A 19,112-nucleotide genomic window follows, 5' to 3' on the forward strand; every position below is an offset into this window, starting at 1 on the left:
TCCATTAGCCTTCAAAACAGCGTGAATTCGTCTAGGCATGGATTGAACAAGATGCTGAAAACGTTGTGCAGGAATAGAGTACCATGCAGACATGAGTGTGTCACGCAGTTCCTTGAGATTCGACGGAGGTGTAGGCCTGCAGCGAACAGCCCTTTCCAGCTCATCCCAAAGATGTTCAATAGGATTGAGAAAAGTCATTGTCATGTTCCTGGAACCATTCCATGATTTGGGCTTTGTGCACCTGCGCATTATCCTGCTGGAAGTAAACATCTGACTGAGGATAAACTGTCAACATGAACGGATGCACTTGGTCAGCAACGATGTTTGGGTACGATGTAGCATTCAGACGTGAATCTATGGGTATCAATGAACCCAACGTGTGCCAAGAAAACATTCCCCACACCATTACACTGTCCCCACCACCTTGCACAGTAGTCGTCAGACATGACGGGTCCATGGATTCATGTTGTTTTCGCCAAATTCTGAGCCTTCCATCAACATGATGCACCAGGAACTTCGACTCGTCAGACCAGGCAACTGTTTTCCAATCCTCGATAGTCCAGTGCTGGTGTTGCTGTGCCCACAGTAGGCGTGCTCCCTTGTTCTTCATCGATAACAAAGGTACGCGATGTGGCCGTCGGCTGTTGTAGCCCATTCGCGACAAAGTGCGACTAGTGGTCCGTTGCGATATTTTGTTCTGCGCACCAAGGTTGTATTCTGACGTGATGTGTGACATTGTGGCCCGTCTGTTTGCTTGCACAATTCTAGCTGTCCTCCTCTGACCTCTCTCATCAACAAGCGATTTCTTCCACAGAAGTGCCGTTGAGAGGATGTTTTCTGTTCGTTACACTATTCTCGATACACCCTTGAAACTGTGGTGCGTGAAAAGTTCAGGAGAACTGCCGTTTCAAAGATTCTTTGTCCAGCACGTCTTGCACCTACTACCATGCCACGTTCGAAGTCCGTTAGATCACTCCTTTTTCCCATTCTTGCTACCATTTGTACGCTTAACTGATACTAGAAAGGTTGTTCTGCCGCATTTATATCCTTAACTGTGGTCATTTTACTTGCAATGTTGTGGAAGAAACCATTTGTGTGCACAGCAGGGATGTACCTAATAAAGTGGCAGCACAGTGTATGTAAAATAAACTAATATATTCACAGAGCACGTAGGTTACTGTCTGCTAGTTCATTCATTGATTCTCGACCTTTTGCTGTGGTTTAATATTCGTTTATCAGAATTACGTAAATCGGACATCGTACATTTTTATGTTGTAAAAGGTTACATTCCGGTTGTCAAATTTTTTGACTCTCTGATTTTTAATTTAAGCTGCTAATTAACCACTCAGTTCTCCCGGCTAGCATAGTGTTATAATCACCGCCCTCCCACATCACGTGGAAAAGGCTTAAGTTCGATCCCCGTGAATGAAGCGAGGAATTTTTATGGGCAGTTTTTCAGCTTTCGAATGAGTTAGTTGGCCTCAGGCGAGGGTAGAATTTTTTTTTGCAGCCATATGTATTGTACTGTATATATAAACATCTATTATTTTCATACTGTATTAGTCATAATTCATGTTTAAGAAGCCAAGATGGAAGACTGAGCCAAACTTTGCTTCTCTTGATGCAGTTCATTATTTAGCAACACAAAACTGAATCCACTGAAATTTCTCATTCCATGTTTGGGTTTTCTTCAAATAGAATGACTTCTTAAACGTGAATTATCCTCATGTTTAAAAAGCCACTAAAAAGCTGAAATATAACTAGCACCTTACCTTTTCATCGAAAAGTGTTTCACTTGAGGTCTGGTTGTATTTCATCTTTCTCCTGCGTTCTTGCCTTTTGTTGCTTGAACTCTGTCAGATCCTGATTAGTCATTTCAGGATCGTACGATTACAGCGTCTCCACCATGTTACTGATGTCTACTTCCTCGAAGCCAATCTTATTTGAAATCTACACTCTGTAATTGAATTTCTCACACATTAGCAAGAATGATTCCGGCCATCGGTTCCACCACACACCGTTTATCATAACTGGAGTGACTCATTCCTATGATGCCATAGTGTTCTATATAGCCTTTTTAATATTATATTCCATCCAGAATTCCCGAATTGATGGTTGATCTACGCCGTCAGTCTCGGTAATCAGCTGTCGCAGGATACGCTGGAAATAGACTTTGAACATCCCTTGGTCCGTTGGTTGCAACAAAATGTTATTATCCAGGTCTTCAATGTTAAAAATTAGGCAGGTGCGTTGTCTGAAACAAGCAAGGCCTTTTTACGCTTTGTCCCTTACCGTTACTTATTACGTTTTGTCCCTTCTTCTCTCCCTTCGTCAAGAAGGGAGAGAAGAAGCGAAAGGTTTTAAATTTTAATTTCAAAATTAAAAAAACGACGTAATTCAGAATGAGACTGTTTAGGTGCCATGGACGTTAAGGATATAACGCTATGTTATATCCTTAACGAAATTATATTAATTATAGTTTCACCTCTGAACGCAGTACGACAGTGATAACCAATGTGGAATTTTAGAAGGAACACCTCGTCAAACTAGATCAGATCCTCATTAGAGTATTGCAGCCTACAACCAAACTGGGTTCCACTCCTGTCAGCAAAAACAAGAAAGTACAGTTACTGTGGGCTCAAGAACACCAACACTGGACAGTGGAGGATTAAAGAAACGTTGCCCGGGATGATGAACCCAGTTTCTGTTGTTTCGTACTGATGGTGAGATTAGAATATGCCAAAAACAGCACGAGTGAACGGACCCATCTTGCCAGGTGTGAACAGTGCAGACTAGTAGTGACGGTAGTGGTATGGGGAATGTTTTCCCTGGTACACATTGTGTCCCTTGATACTGGTGGAAAAACATTTATATGCCACAGTTTATCTGTAAATTTTTTCCGACGGTGCATCCCTTTATGGCTGTAGTATAGCCATCTGCAAGTGGGTTCTTCCCACAGGAGAATGCATCATGTCGCAGCCAGAATTGTGCAGATCTGGCTCAAGGATCATGGGAGTGAATTCAATCCACTGCAGTGGTCTCACTAGTCTTAACTGATCTCAAGTCAATTGAGCACCTGTGAGATGAGGTGGAACGAGCTCTTCGGTGTAAAGATCTGCAACCCTCCATTTTGCAACAACTGTGAGAAGTACTTGAGCCAACACAGACCAGCATCTCTGTGTCACTCTTTGGATAACTCGTTGGGTACATGCTACGGCAAATCTAGGCTGTTCTGAGTTCTGAAGCAGCGCCTACTTGCTATTGGGCAGATGTACCTAATAAATTGGCCACTGAGTGCATATTATAGCTTAATTCTTTATCTTTTACTTACCTGCAAGGGCGATATTGGCCGAAGTGAAACAATGCACAATCTTAAGAATAACAATAAACTGATAATTTATTTCAGTGGTTTCTAATCTGTGGGATGCTGTCCTCAAAGGGGTGAAGGAGGGTGTTACTTTCTAATTCCAAGGTCACAACTGGTCTGAGAATGGTCTCTAAATTTTCTCTTTATTTGAACTGCTATTGTCAGTCATTTTCAGCGAAATTAGTTTCATGGGCTGATTTTCGCACCCACCATTTAGTAGTTTACATCACTGCTACGAAGAAATATTTATTATTATTATTATTATTTTCTTTATTTGATCAAAAACTTGAGGAATAAGGGTGTTTGTCACCTTATTGGTATTGGTAAAATGACGGAACGAACCAAAGCTTACGTTATAGATATTATTTTTAAAAACCACCCGTTAGAACCAATGTGCACTTTTTATAAAAATGTGCAGTACGTTTTTCTCGTAATGTATGCTTGTAGTTTTAAACCAAAAATCACAATTTTATTATCTCAGCATTTATAAATATTTCTCATTATTATTTTACTTCTAATACTACTATGAACACTACAAAACCAAAACCCAAGTTACACTGCAACTTCGAAGAAATATTTAAAATGAAATAAAATATGGGATACGACTGCTATTTTAGAAAATCATTCATTGTGAAGAAGTGGGGGGGGGGGATGAGGATTGAATCAAGTCTTTGCTTGCTGCTACGTAGAAATTAGAAACCACTTACTGTACTGTATTTACATTTCGCGACGTGTTGTTTTCTGATGTTGCTAATAGGTGGAGCCACTGTATAACTTGAATTACTCATTTTTTTACATATGATCCCTTTAATAGGTAAGTAATGTTATTATTATTAGCCATATGCTGCAAGAAAGCCTGAGGATTTTGCTGCACCAGTCAAAAAAAAAAATTCTGAGTTACCCTGAGTGAGAGAAAAAAAAAACAAGAGTCAGAAGTAAAAGGAAATCACCAAGAAAGATAAGAATGATGATATCCAGTTCAGGAGCCCAGGGTATGCCAAGCCCATACTCACCACATGTGAGCCCCTGAGGTTAAAAATACTTGGCAGGGGTGGGATTCGAACCCACGCCTCCGAAGAGACTGGTGCCTTAAACCAGCGCCTTAGACCGCTCGGCCACCCTACCACACCCCTATTAGAATTTTTAATTAATTAAAACCAAAAAAATGTTTTCATAGAAGTTGATGGGAGTATACCAGAAAGTTAATGGATACATCCATAAAATAATTATATTTTAACTTTATCAACTCTCCCAATCCCAAAACTTTCCTACCGACGATGCCACTAAAATCCTTATACTGGAGAAGAACCGTGCAAAGTATTAATCCTAATCCTCCTGAAGTATTTGAAATATTCTTCCTACCAATCGAGACACCTGTTATAAATAACGTTTATAACCCTCGCGCATTTCAGGCCTCCCAGTGAGGTGCTTACCTCACGACTCGGCCCTATCTCTGAACAGGACTGACTATATAAGATATTATATTAGAAAGCGTATGTTTTCCTAACTGAAACTTGTGACTGTTCCCAGGAGCGGATTAAGGTCGGTTGAGGCCCCGGGCGCAGAAGAAAATATTGGGCCCCTTAAAAAAAAGAGAGAGACAGGGAAAATAAAAATACATGTTAACCAATTTTTTAAATAAATAAAAAATATTATGTACTATTAATGTTTTATTTCCAATAAAATTTGAATATAATATATGTATAGTATAGTTAATAATAGCATAATAATAATCACAAAGTTTTGAACTAATATGTTCAACTAATTTGTTGGGGTTTTTGGGTGGGCCCTTCAGAAGTCGGGGCCCAGGGCACGCGCCCGGTGCGCCCGCCGTTAAATCCGCCTCTGACTGTTCCGAAAATATGAGGGGAACTGTTTGACCGTATATCTAATCCCTCACCCTCTCAATGTTCTGGACATTTTCGAGCCATTTGTTATTATCATTCAATTAATTAGCAAGCGCAAACATCAGCTCGTTAACGTTTGCTCTGATATGCAGGATTCCGTGTAAGAAAACAGTGACGAATGGTGGTATTTGTAGGCAAGAAAATTTATAAAATATTTTACAAAATTTAAAATTTTATAATTTCAATACAATTTTTAATTTACGCGAACCCTATGAGTAAAATATCCATGAATAGATGTGGCCTGATCTTAGAGATTATGTACCAATGGTAACTTTCACCCATTCAGACCATATTAAATTATTGAATATTATTATTATTAGCCATATGATGCAAGGAAGCCTGAGGCTTATGCTGCACCAGCCAAAACAAAATGCCCGAGTTACCCTGAAAGAGAGAGAGAGAGAGAGAGCAAGCAAAAAAAAAGAGTCAGAAGTAGAAAGGAATCACCAAGAAAGAGAAGAATGACGATTTCAGCTGAGGACCCTGGGTGTGCCAAGCCCATACTCACCAGATGTGAGCCCCTGGGGTTAAAAATACTTGGCAGGGGTGGGATTCGAACCCACGCCTCCGAAGAGACTGGTGCCTTAAACCAGCGCCTTAGACCGCTCGGCCACCCTACCACATTGTAATGTTTTTTTTTTCTGAAATTTGTAATATGGTTTGCATTTAAAAAAAAAATTTAACTGCACGTTTCATTTTAAAAAAAGCCTGAATGATGGATTTTTAAAAGCTTGAATGATGGGTTATATAAAAAAAGGAAGCAAAAAAAAAAAATACTTGGCAGGGGTGGGATTCGAACCCACGCCTCCGAAGAGACTGGTGCCTTAAACCAGCGCCTTAGACCGCTCGGCCACCCTACCACACATTTACAAATTTCTAAACTATCGTATATATAGGATCAACTAAATTGTTTACGCGCGCTTTTGTTTTCAGTTACATCAGTAATTTCATTTATTTTCTGAAATTATTTAATTTTTAAAACATGCATTAACCAAAGAATCCATTGATTATTTCTTAAAAACAAATCAACACTTGGAGCCCTTTTTAATTAATTTATGCTTTCCGTTTGTTTATTTATTTATCGAAGTGATAAATTAATCGGACGTAATTTTCTAATTAAATGCCTAGGTTTTTTTTTTTTTTTTTTTTTGTTTTTTAAGAGCATGATTATTTATAGGATAGAATGTGGTTTCAGATGTTTGACTTATGAGAAAAATTTATTTATATATTAATATAATTACTAATTGAAGATTATGTGGGAATTTAATAAGTTTCGAGTTGGGGAAAAGCAACACAAAGTAATCTTAGTTTTCTGATGCTTATGCCAGTTTAGCTTATTTCTCACTATTTCTTAAATATTGTAAAAACTATTTTCAAAATGTTGAAATGTTCAAAATGAACATTTCGAGTATTGACCAACGTTGAGTTGATCATTTTGGGTATTTGTATCAAGTCGAATAGGTAATTTTAAGAGTGGCAGTTTTTCACCGGATTCCTCTGTGGACAAAAATCTCACGCGAACTGGATCATATGGGGATCGAAATTTTGTATCTCAAATATTGGTACTGTCTACAATGGACATTTAAGTATTTAAAATATGTATTAATGCATATATTATTGAAAAAGATTTTATTTGTAATAAAATTTGTCTCTTGCATTTTCTAAATTCATCTGGAGCCCTCTTCCGTAGACCAGTTCTTGATGACAAATATCACTTCTCCTTCTCTATCTCTTCCCCCCATCTCCATCGCTACGTCGTTGGTAAAACAAAGATCAGCATCAAAACGACGGAACGATGCAAGGTTTGAAATCCCCCTCCCCACTTTAGTTATGCCCAGTGGCGCGTTATCCTACAGGCAAAAAATACATTTGTCTAGGGCCCCGTTCAGAGGGGGGGGGGGGCAAAATCAGCGTTTCAAAAACTCATTGCTGTTTTTTACTAATATTTCTTAAGTGATTTTTTTTTTTATCGGAAACTGAACTTTCTACCTATCAAGGTCAATGAACTTTACTTGAAGATTAATTTGAAAATTATTAATTTGAAAATGAAATTGAAAATGTTCTTAATTAGTTTTTAATTTAGATGGGGCCCCAAAATTCCATTTTGACTTGGGTCCTATGGAGGTATAGATGGTGCCCCCAAATTACAATTTGCCTTGGGCCCCATGAAGGTATAACGCCGCAGTGGTTATGCCACTGAATTAAGTGGGCTAAGTAAATAAATAAATAAATAAATAAATCTTTATTGTGAAGTAGAATTACAGCACAATATCCCATCACGGCGACGAGCGCCAGGGGTTCATTGGGCTCGTGTACAAAAGAACTTTAGCCATTATGTGGGTTCTCCTTCCACCTTTCCTATATACCTCGTGGGTCAGTGTTTACTGAATACCCAGCACACGTTTTCGATTTCTTCTAAGTTCCTTACATAGGAACTGATAGACCAACAAACAATACGTGGACCCTATGGCGAAATTACCATACCACAAAGTCGGAGGGTACGCGTATTTTAATGACCTGTCTATAATTAAGATAAAAATGTCATTTTATGATTTTGTAGTATAACGACATTATAAATGCAATCATTCTGCCGATACGAATTGTTTATAATTCTTGAAACGACAAACGAGCCTTTTATGTCTCTCTTTCAAGGTCCCAGCTGTTTAAAGTTCCAGAGTTTTCGTGCCTAAAATATTCCGATCGTAGATGGTTGTGCGCCTTTTCCGTGTTAGGAACGAGCTTGATGATAATAATGATGATGCAGGTACTCAGGCTAACAGTTGTGGCTAGTTTTAAAACCATCTGGCAAATCTCATCATATATATTTCTTGTCAGACGCCTTTCCAGTAAAGGAAACCGATTTGAACAGCATCATTTTTGAAGTTACATCGGTCAACCGTTACATCCGGGTTTTCCTCTAACATGCTTTAGCTGTTCCCCAATTACGTTGTTTCCGTCGGAGGAGAGGCGACTTTACGTACGTTGTTTGTCACGTGCCTCCGACGCACTAAACGGCGTCAGTTGTTGTTTAACACCATTCTAGTTTAAATTCCTGAGTGTTATTTTTTTTGCATCGTCTGAAAATCTATCTCCAATGGCTGAGAGAAGAAAGAGTAGCAGTTTTAAACCGCTTGGATTTAAAAAATTCAGGAGAACAATAACCTTAGAAGTGAAATTGGAAATTATCAGACGTTCTGAAGCTGGCGAACGTGCTGTCGATATAGCAAGAGTTTTCGCCCTTCCAGCAACAACGGTAAGGACAATTGTTAAAGATGCTGTTAAGATCAAGGAATTTTCAAAAACTCCAGCAGCTTCACCTACTAGCCTGTTGATTAGAAATAATAATAAAATAATGTCTAAGATGGAAAGGTTATTGACGATTTGGCTGGAAGATCAGCAGATGGCTGTAAGCAAACACTTAATTATGGAGAAAGCAAGGAGCTTATTTGAGGATATAAAGAATGAATCTGGAGAAAGTTCAACAGTGGAGCCTTTTGTAGCAAGCCGTAGATGGTTTGAGAACTTTAAGAAACGTGTTGTGTTGTATAATTCCAAAGTTTTTGGTGAGGATGCAAGTGGAGATTTAGAAGCAGCTAAATCATATCCAAGTTTTTTTCAGGCCATAATTAACAATGGAAATTATTCACCTCATCAGGTTTTTAATGTTTGTGAAACTGGACTGTATTGGAAAAAAATGCCCGAAAGGGCATTTATTTCCAAAGAGGAACAGAGTATGCCTGGCTTTAAGCCTTCTAAAGACAGGCTTACTCTTCTTCTTGGAGGGAATGCAGCAGGAGATTTTAAACTTAAACCATTACTTGTTTATCATTCTGAGAATCCAAAGGCTTTGCACGGTTTCTCCAAGAATTGTTTATCGGTTGTTTGGAAGACAAACAAGAAAACTTTGATAACTATGGCAATTTTTGAAGACTGGTTTAAGAATTATTTCTGTCCAGCTGTTCAACTTTATTGCATTCAGAATAATCTGAAAAATAGAGCACTGCTTGTCCTTGATAATGCACCAGGGCATTCTACAGCCCTTGATGACTTGTCAGAGGATGTGAAGGTGATTTTCCTACCACAAAATACAACTTCGTTACTGCAGCCAATGGATCAGGGTGTAATGGAGAATTTCAAAGCTTACTACCTACACAGAACCTTTTCCCAAGCCATCAAAGAAACTGATGGTGACAATGCTTTCACTTTGAGGGATTTCTGGCGTGCTTTTGACATCCGCAAGGCTATCGATAATATTGTTTATTCTTGGAATGAAATTGCTTCTTCCAGTATGAACAAAGCATGGATAAAGCTTTGGCCTGATTGCGTTAGTAATTTTCAAGGTTCCGAGGGGACTTTTAAAGATATCCAGAATGAGCTTGTTAATATGGGTAAGAAGATGGGATTTTATGACCTGGAGGCAAAAGATGTTGAGGAGCTGCTTGCGTATCACAACCGGGAACTATCTGATGAAGATGTGATGCAGTTGGATGCAGAAAGGACTCTAGAAGCAGACGCCAATTTTGAGTCATCTCCATCCAAGGTTTTAACAATCGAGATCTTGGAAGAAGCACTTAATTATTTTGAACTTGGAATGGCCATACTAGATGATAATGATCCCAATCGGGAACGCAGCTCTGCAGTCATAAGAAAAATAAGAAATGACATAAGCTGCTACACAAAAATGTATGATGATAAGAAGAAAGCATCAGAGCAGCTGTCCTCGCAGCAGTTATTTCAAGTTAAGGGCCCAGAGAATAGTCCCACGGTCTCATCTTCACATGAAGAAACCCTATCCCCTTCATGTCAATAACTCCACCACCATTCATTTTTAAAAGTCCACATATACGGTCAAGGAATGTCTGCCAAATTCAAGTAAGTTACTTATTCACAATAATTATGTTTCTTAGATGTTCTTCATTTTGTCACCTGAGATTGCAACTCCTTTTCCTAACCTATGGGAAAACATGATTACATTTTATTTTCCAAAAATAAATCAGTCGAGTGCTGGCTTTTTATTATCATAATTGAAAACCACCACTTTGATGTAAGTAATGGTCTCCAGCAGAACCAGCCCCAGGTCTATCAGCACCCTGTGCAAGATTTTTTGGTGCGCCCTCTCCAATTTCCTATTAAGTTTATGCATTACACTTTTACTATTAACTGAAAAATACTTACTTTTTTATTTTAAAAATTAAACAATGTATGAGAGCCCTTGTAGGAAAGAATCAAATATATTATTTATTCATTCGAATGCACAATAACTGAAATCTGAACTCTTCTGAATTGCTTGAATCGGAATGTAAGATTGACTTCATATCGTGACTTTTGGAAGATTGCAACTTGAGATTTACAGCAAATCAGTGAATTTGCAGGACATTTTGCACCCCTAAATATTGGAGCCCTGTGCAGCTGCACCACTTGATCACCCCTGAAGCTAGCCCTAGTCCTCAGTATGCATTCTGTCTCTTAAGGACTCATCCATTATATACCAACTAAGTAATCCAATGCATTTAATTACTAATCACTGAAAACTTTGTCTGTTAAACATAGTCCTGGTGTGCAAAATATAATAAAGACCATTGATTATAAACAACATCATAGTTTATTCATCACAAAATATTCTCTATGGTGGTGAATTTTTGGTTTTGACACTTTTTTTTGTTTCTCATTTGGAATGTTTGGATTTAAATACTTTTGATGACAACAGGAATTTCTTAAAGGTCTTTTCACTAGGAACAGTTGATTGCCAGGTTCAGGTTTAGTAATAATGTTATCCTCTTAGGCTAGGCATTCTAGGTTTTTCATCCTACATAGTAGATGAAAAACATCAGCACATTTTATGTAGGATGTAGGTTTTTCATCCTACGTAAAATGTGCTGATCCTATCTCATAGAGGTTCTTTGCCATGAGTTGCCTCATTCTTGCACTGTGCACCTCAAAAAAAAAAAAAAAAAAAAAAAAAAAAGAAAGCACTTCTCCAAAAGGAGAAGTATATTGTTATTTATTTGAAATGCATGCCATCACCTATATGACCATTTTGGCTTTTATTGGCATCTCATTGGTAAGTAGGTACTTACCCATCAAGTAGGTAAATAGCATTTAGGTAACAATGCTATTAATGACCATAACATCTCACCATCCAATAATAGCCTTTGTGGTTAGCATTGCCAACTTGAGGATAGTGTCATTCTGGGTAATGCCAGTTTGGACTGAGTTTTACCACTACTGAGTTGTAGTGGTAGTGGTCTTCAAGCTGGATTGATTTCAGGTTGGATCTCCTGAAGGCAATTGATTTATTGGAAGGGGGATCCTTCTGAGTTTAGTGAGGATTATTTAAAGTGGAGAAAGCTTGCATGGGTAGGAGGATGGAGAGAAATAGTGGCTTGAATGTGGGAATAGCAGTAGAATAAATGGAGTTACTTACAACCCTTGTCTCTATTGATTTTTTGGTTATAAAAATAAAATTAATTTTGCATTCAAGTATTTTCAAATTAAAATATTAATTTAAGAATCAGAATATAAAGAGAAAATTAATTTTTTGTTTATATTTTGTGATGGCCATACATGGTCAGAGATGTTTATAACTACTTTATTTTACAAGACAATTTATTTTGTGGAATTACATTGGTTTAGACCATAGCATATGCAACTCTGTCCTTGCAAGCTGACCACTTACCATTTACATATGCACAGTGTGGCATCGTAATCCACAGAAGATTGGTTGCGTGTCTGCAACACTAGGCAATAGTAGATGATTCCTTATTACATGGTACAATACTGTCTGCTTACCAGAGGCTTGAAATGGTTAAAACCATATATATATCTAGCCTCTCCCACTTGTCCACAATTGCACTATAATCATTGGTTTGAATATGGATAACCTTGGCTCAGAAACGAACTTGGATAACTTTGGCTATGTTGTCTTGCCTTTTCATATTAGTAATACACTTTGTGGCCTTACTTCGTGGTATTAGGATCATGGAAATTTGAACTATATGCAACAGTCTATGCAAAAATTTGTAAATTGAAGAGGTCATGATGTGCAATGTGTGCAGAAAAGTGCCATAAAGCTATTGGACCCAGCTGGTGTCCATCTACATTCACCGCAATGGGGGAACAGACAGGAATTTATGGACTTCTTCTTCTTTTTTTTTTTTTTTTTTTTTGGTAGTTGTTGGCGCATCGGCTTCTGTGGCCATAATGCACCTCTCAAGGTTTTTGCAGTACTTTGATCCAAGCCCGAGGCGGGATTATGGACTTCTAAAGAGATACGATTGTTCGTGCTTACTTAGTTGGTGCTACAGCAGAGAAAAGATGGCTGTGCTTGTTGAGTGTTTTGTGAACACTCACTTAATGACTGTCTTAAGAAATGGTGATAAAAAGGGAAAAAAAAGCCCAGGAAACACCCATGAACAGACAAAACTGCAGTCAAAAAATGTAAAATGAAAAGTGCTTGATGTGTTTGATGAAATGATTACATATAAAGGTTTATATGTAATCATTTCCAAATGACAGCTTACTTAATTTCTCTATTTAATAAGGGAACATCACAAATCACCTGCACCATGTGAATTACTGTACAAAAAAAAAAAAAAAAATGCACTAATGGTTTAAGCGACCCTCACAGAATCCATTGATCTTGGTCACTAACTAGAAAATATGGTTGCTTCCAAGAATGATAAGGATGGAAGCAGGAGGACTGGAGACAAGTTGTGGTCTGTTGCATCCCAATTGAAGCTTTTCAACACTTATGGAGGAGTGCACACGTAGAAGAAACTTCCTGAAGCATGGAGACATCATGTACTAACAATGCAGGCTGCTGCAGGAAGTGTAATGGTTCAGAGCATGTTTTCATGGTATACTTTTGTTACTCTGATCCATTGGAGGGCATTGTGAATACCAGAGTATATCTGAAGGTCATTGTGGATCAGATGTACCTGACAGTGCACCTCATCCAAAATGTATATTTACCCATATGGACATATTTACCCACACAGAGGTAATTTCAGGACAACCATCTGCTACAACATATGTGTGAAATGGTTGAAAGAGCACAAGGGAGACACTCAGCATCTGCCCTGACCAGCTCAATCCATTGACTTGTTCAATAAGATTTGAGATGCTGATCTCAAATCTCAATGTTCCAGTTCCTCCTTGAAGATAGTTTGTTTGTTACATGAATGGTTCAGTATTTCTCAGGTCACCTTTCAATGCTTGTTTTCCTCCATGCCATGTTGTATCAGAGCATAAATTGGGGCTAACAGCAGTCCAACATGCTTTTATCTCATGATCATAATAAAGTGACCAGGCAGTATATAAATAAGCAGTAATAGCTACATTAGTAATATATAGAATAAAGAAATTAGAATGTGGGATGGTGGAAAGGAAAGATTTTTCTTTCTTTCTTTGTCATGTATTTTATTTAATTTACTCATATATAAATTGTATTTATTTATTTTTTATTAATTAATTAAGTAAATGTAATAAACCTCCTGTATATCATGATCAAAATAATAAAATTAAGTTTGGGTATCCGAGGTTAGATTTAGAAGATCCCTAAAATATGATATACATTTATATCCTCACATAAGGAAATTGCAAGCTCCCATGGTTTATTTGGCTTATGCCTAAATCTAACACTCCAAGTCTTATTTGTATAAGCAATCCCCATTTATCCTGATTTTGGAGTTGCACAGTCCATTTTTGGAAACATCACTTCTCATTTATGTTATGCATTTCATAGTTGCAAAATAAAATTTTCCTTCAAAACAAAATGTGCAATACAACACCCAGTAGTAGTAGTAGTAATTGAGGCATGTGATGCAAGAAAGCAAGCTTATGTAGCATCAGCAAAAAAAAAAAAAAAAAAATTCATACATCCATTCCCTCTAAAAGTTTGTCCAGTTCCTCCTTGAATTTATTAATATGTAGGTTAGTGCAAATGCATCATTTTAACATAGCTATCTACCAAAGTAGTTAAATTAATTAATTAAATTGGCATCATTTTGGTTATATCTCATATTGTGACTGCCTTCATAACGAGTTGCCATGGTATTGTACTACCTTGAATAAATAACACTTCACCAGTGGAGAAGAATATTGTTATTTATTCTCAGCGGATACCACCACCCAGACGAGACCGTTTCAAAGCTTTTTGGCATTGAAATGTAGCTAATAAAAATAATAATAACTGTGGCTTCAATGGTTAATTGCTCCTTGCATCCTTTCTGCTGTTTGGCTATGATGTTCTGACTCTCCAAGTGGTCTGATATCTTCTTGGTTATGCAGCTGGTCAGGAACTTGTACATTGTTGGGAGATAGGTGATTGGCCTGTATTTTGCCGAGTTTCTTGTATCTTGGTCTTTAGCCTTCAGATATGTGATTCCTTGAGTAAGAAATTCAGGGATTGTCTTTGGGTAACTTATCGTTTAGGCGAACTGCTCTGTTAGGCACTTATGTGTGTGCCAGTGAGCTTCTTGTACCAGTGGGACTTCCTGATTGACTGTTTGTATGTTATTATTATTTCTCCCTGATAGAGGGGGTTCTACCCTGTGACAGGTACTGGTGCCAAGTGCGCAGGGTTGTGTTTGTCTGGCTGTTGGTCAAGGAACCCCTCTGACTATTCTACCGGTGTTCAGAATTTATAGTCTAAAAAAAAAACTACATTATATACCAAATTTACTGATGAAAAATAGACTCCGAAAGTGGGGCTTGGTTCCCCACTTATAACACTTTCTTGCCAACAGTGCTCTGTTGGGCCAGTTCCTTTTAAACTGCTGTAATGGAAGTTTACTGTATTTTGTAAATTAATGACAAAAGAATAAACTCTTTAAAAAGCAGCCACTTTAATGTGCTGAGTGCTTGAACTAAGAGATTTTCTTTTATGTTCATGAATTGTATTGCCCATTTGTTCCTACAGTTTATATCACTGCCACAAATGGAATTTCCAGCACTTTAGCTAATTAAAGTTTTTGGATAACCCATAATGTGTATGAAAAAAAAAAAAGTCTAATTATTAGATTTCATTAATTTTACTGAAGTTTGGAATGGTTTAATAAAACTTTCTAAAAGGGCCAAATAAAAGTAATAAGGGCTTTATAATTCTCTAAAAATGGCTAAAAAAAAGTACCCCCCCCCCCCAAATAAATAAATACTTTGGGAAAAATGGTATAAAGAAATCTGGAAAACTTCATTCACGTTCTTCTTCATGAAATATGTTTCATTCATAAAACATTATATAAAAATAAATACTTCGGATGGAGTACTTTTTAAAAACATAAAATCAACAAATCATTTCATTTTTAAAAAGAAAGACATATCTGAATAATAACTTTAATTCAAATTAAAAAAAATGTATGAAATTTATGTAATGTTAAAGCCTAAATTCAATTAAATCGTATCCTACTTTTTCAAATAAGTTAAACTTTAACAAATTTAAGGTTATTTTTGAACCTCTGATTTCTAGATCCTTGCTCACTTGGAAGATATCTAATAATTAATGAATCACATAGAAGTCCTGATTATCAAGCTCCATCTCGTCATGAACTCCTCTGTGATAGGAACCTGGTCCCTGGGTGGTATAAATTTGAAATTAATGGTACTGCAGCAGAAATACCAACTTCATGTGTACCAGTAAGTAATTCGTTTTTATATATATATATATATATATACAGGGTGTTTCAGTTAAACGTTTCAGAACTTCTAAGAGGGGTAGGGTACATCCTGACAACTCGAAATCATATAGCAATGTAGGGTCAGAAATGCTTTCCTGAAGCGGTGTTGTACACAGAAGCACCATAAAGAAAAGAGACAGTAAGTGAGAAATCGTTTTAATAATACATGAAAAGAAGCAAAAGGTACATGGATTAAAGTAAGTGTTCGAAGTTTCTTCCACGGGCTACAATGCACGCCTCACATCTCCGACGCATGGACATCCGAACATTCTGGAATACTCCAGGCGAATTTCGAATTTCTTCGGCAGCTACTGCGATTCTTGCAACCAGCTCCTCAGCATTGTCAACAGGGGTGTCATAAACTAGCGATTTCATATGACCCCAGAAATAAAAATCAAGACATGATAGGTCGGGTGACCGAGCAGGCCAACGCATGGGACCACCACGTCCGATCCACTGTTGACCAAATGTGACATCCAGGTAGTTACGAACATCTCTGCTATAATGGGCAGGGGCTCCATCGTGTTGGAACCACATTGTCTGTTGCGTCGATGCAGAAATCTGTTCATCTCTCAAAAGTTGTCACCCGACCTATCATGTGTTGATTTTTATTTCTGGGGTCATATGAAATCGCTAGTTTATGACACCCCTGTTGACAATGCTGAGGAGCTGGTTGTAAGAATCGCAGTAGCTGCCGAAGAAATTCGAAATTCGCCTGGAGTATTCCAGAATGTTCGGATGTCCATGCATCGGAGATGTGAGGCGTGCATTGTAGCCCGTGGAAGAAACTTTGAACACTTACTTTAATCCATGTACCTTTTGCTTCTTTTCATGTATTATTAAAACGATTTCTCACTTACAGTCTATTTTCTTTATGGTGCTTCTGTGTACAACACCGCTTCAGGAAAGCATTTCCGACCCCACATTGCTATATGATTTCGAGTTGTCAGGATGTACCCTACCCCTCTTAGAAGTTCTGAAACGTTTAACTGAAACACCCTGTATATGTGTGTGTGTGAACACGCATACCTATGCTATCTTCAGCATGTCTTGGTGTACTAAATGAACAAATTCTTGATTATGAAATAGAAATTTTTAATATAGTAATTTTTTAATATGACTCCTGTGGACTTTAATGATATCAGTAATCCTGTGGTGGACACTTTCTACAAATTTTTGGTTTGTACATTAGACACCAGAATTTTTCCCTATGCTTCAGCTATTCTGTAAGGCTATTTGAACTAGGACATCTTGTTCTGGTTCTCTGTTGTTGTCCAAACATTCTAAAAGTGTTCTGATCTGAACTTGAAATGGCAAGTTTAGTATGTTATTTTTCTTAATCCACTGGTGAATGAAAAAAAAATAACATCTTGTTATACTGATCATGCTTTGGGACACAGCAATGTCATCCTAATATCTGTATGGCTCCTCTCCAGAAAATTGCTGTAATGCAGGTATGGAAGATTATTCAGTATGTCACATTAAACAGTTGTATTCATGGTTTCATCAGTGATAACTAGTGGAACAAATCTAACCCATTTAAAACATGTCCATACCATCACACTACTACCACCACCAACAACATACTTCATTGCTGATGGAATACAGTCTGTAAAAAGTTCATCCAAAAAACAGTTCTGTACAGTTCTGTACAGTCTGTACAGAACTGTTTTTTGGATGTATTCCATACTCTGGTGTGCCCATCAGATGCCTGGACTTTGTATTGTGATTCATCAGTCCATGTGTTCTGCTATTGCTACAATGACCATCACTTCCATTTTGTGCACCAGGATAGGTTGAGATGGGCATTGCTAGAAGACAGTTGTGGCTTATGATCAGTTATATGTCCATGGTAACCCATTCTGCAAAGTGTTTTTCTGGTGGTTGTTGGGCCTACGCTTAATTCACAATTGTAAACTACTTGCAAGTCAGCTCATTAATGATGACTTTGCAATCTCCTCTCACTATCACTTTCAATTGTCAACGTGCTCTGGGGATTACAAACAGTGGTCTTTCTAGCTTAGATGAATGGTCACATTAATTTTTGTCTTCTTTTGGCATACAGTGTTTTCAACAGTTGATGTTGGTTGACCCATACTTGCTACTGTCAGACTAGTAGATACACCTGCTATGTGACAACCTACTGTTGCATCCCTTGAGAAGGAATATGGATATTTTTCTCATCCCATTCTGTTATGTTTACCTATCATTGAGTTTGCATGCCTTTTATATCCTACTTTTAACTATTAATGCCATTTACCCATAATGGGATCTTTGAAATTAATGTTATAAGTGTCCCAATACATGTTGGAGGATTAACATATATAATGTATATGAATGCATTCAAAAAAAGTATAATGAAACAAATTTCAAATAAAACAACTTCTAAACATCTTTTCCCAAAAAAGGTAATACTATTTCAAATAACTGTGCTCTTGTCTGTGTTTTCTGATAGGCTATGCAAGTTGAAATGGGCACCTCTGTAGCCAGGTGGGCAGGAGCAGCAGTGCGTAGCACATGCTTCTTGATTAGACCGGGGTTCGAGCCCGTTACCACCAAATACAGAGGATGCGGAAAGGTCAGGTAATGACCACCGCATATCCCCAGAGCAATATGGCCTTAGTTGCTAATGCTCCTAAAAAAACCAAATAACAATAACAGCAAGTTGAAATTTGCTTGTAAAAAAGCAAGTTTTTTTCCCGATAAAGGCAGTGATCTCTCAGATGGTACAGTGCATACACTACAAGTTTCTGTTGATTTCATTATGAATAAAAGGCTTTCTAATGGGAAATATACAGTGAACTCTTGATATACTTTGATACTTGTGATACTCTTGATAGAATTTTTCTCAGTGTGGTCTGTGGTTATTAACAAGAGAGATTGTTTTTACAGAGATGGGATAGTAGTAGTAGCAGTAGAGGCATATGTTGCAAGGAAGTAAGTTTACGTAACAACAGCCAAAAAAAAAAAAAAAAAAAAAAAACATTCCACACATCTATTACCTCTAAATGTTTGTCAAGTTCCTCCTTGAATTTATTTAAACTATTGACTTTCACAACGACAGATGAAAGTTTGTTCCAGCATTCAAATACCTGCTGGCTAAGAGCAAATTTTCGCATGTCTGTTCTATTCTACAACTGTCTTTCCTCAATTTGAATTTATCCC

At 37.5% G+C, this 19,112-nt stretch overlaps 1 protein-coding gene and 3 non-coding genes across 4 annotated transcripts in view; 1 reads left to right on the plus strand and 3 right to left on the minus strand.

Moving 5' to 3' along the window:
* The window catches only part of LOC150075941 (von Willebrand factor D and EGF domain-containing protein-like), a 213,488-nt gene that overhangs the window by 72,603 nt on the left and 121,773 nt on the right, over positions 1–19,112 (plus strand). The window contains exon 2 of the mRNA XM_090388022.1: positions 15,740–15,906. Within this exon, the coding sequence (XP_090244148.1) occupies positions 15,740–15,906 (167 nt within the window). The remainder of the gene's footprint in view (positions 1–15,739; positions 15,907–19,112) is intronic.
* TRNAL-AAG (transfer RNA leucine (anticodon AAG)) lies at positions 4,411–4,492 on the minus strand. The gene has a single exon. It is a non-coding gene; the product is annotated as a tRNA-Leu (tRNA).
* TRNAL-AAG (transfer RNA leucine (anticodon AAG)) lies at positions 5,813–5,894 on the minus strand. Its single transcript has one exon. It is a non-coding gene; the product is annotated as a tRNA-Leu (tRNA).
* Positions 6,053–6,134, minus strand: TRNAL-AAG (transfer RNA leucine (anticodon AAG)). The gene has a single exon. It is a non-coding gene; the product is annotated as a tRNA-Leu (tRNA).

Source organism: Mastigoproctus giganteus, chromosome 13 (assembly GCF_048544385.1).
Source record: "Mastigoproctus giganteus isolate SK-2022 chromosome 13, ASM4854438v1, whole genome shotgun sequence".
NCBI classification, from domain to species: domain Eukaryota; kingdom Metazoa; phylum Arthropoda; class Arachnida; order Uropygi; family Thelyphonidae; genus Mastigoproctus; species Mastigoproctus giganteus.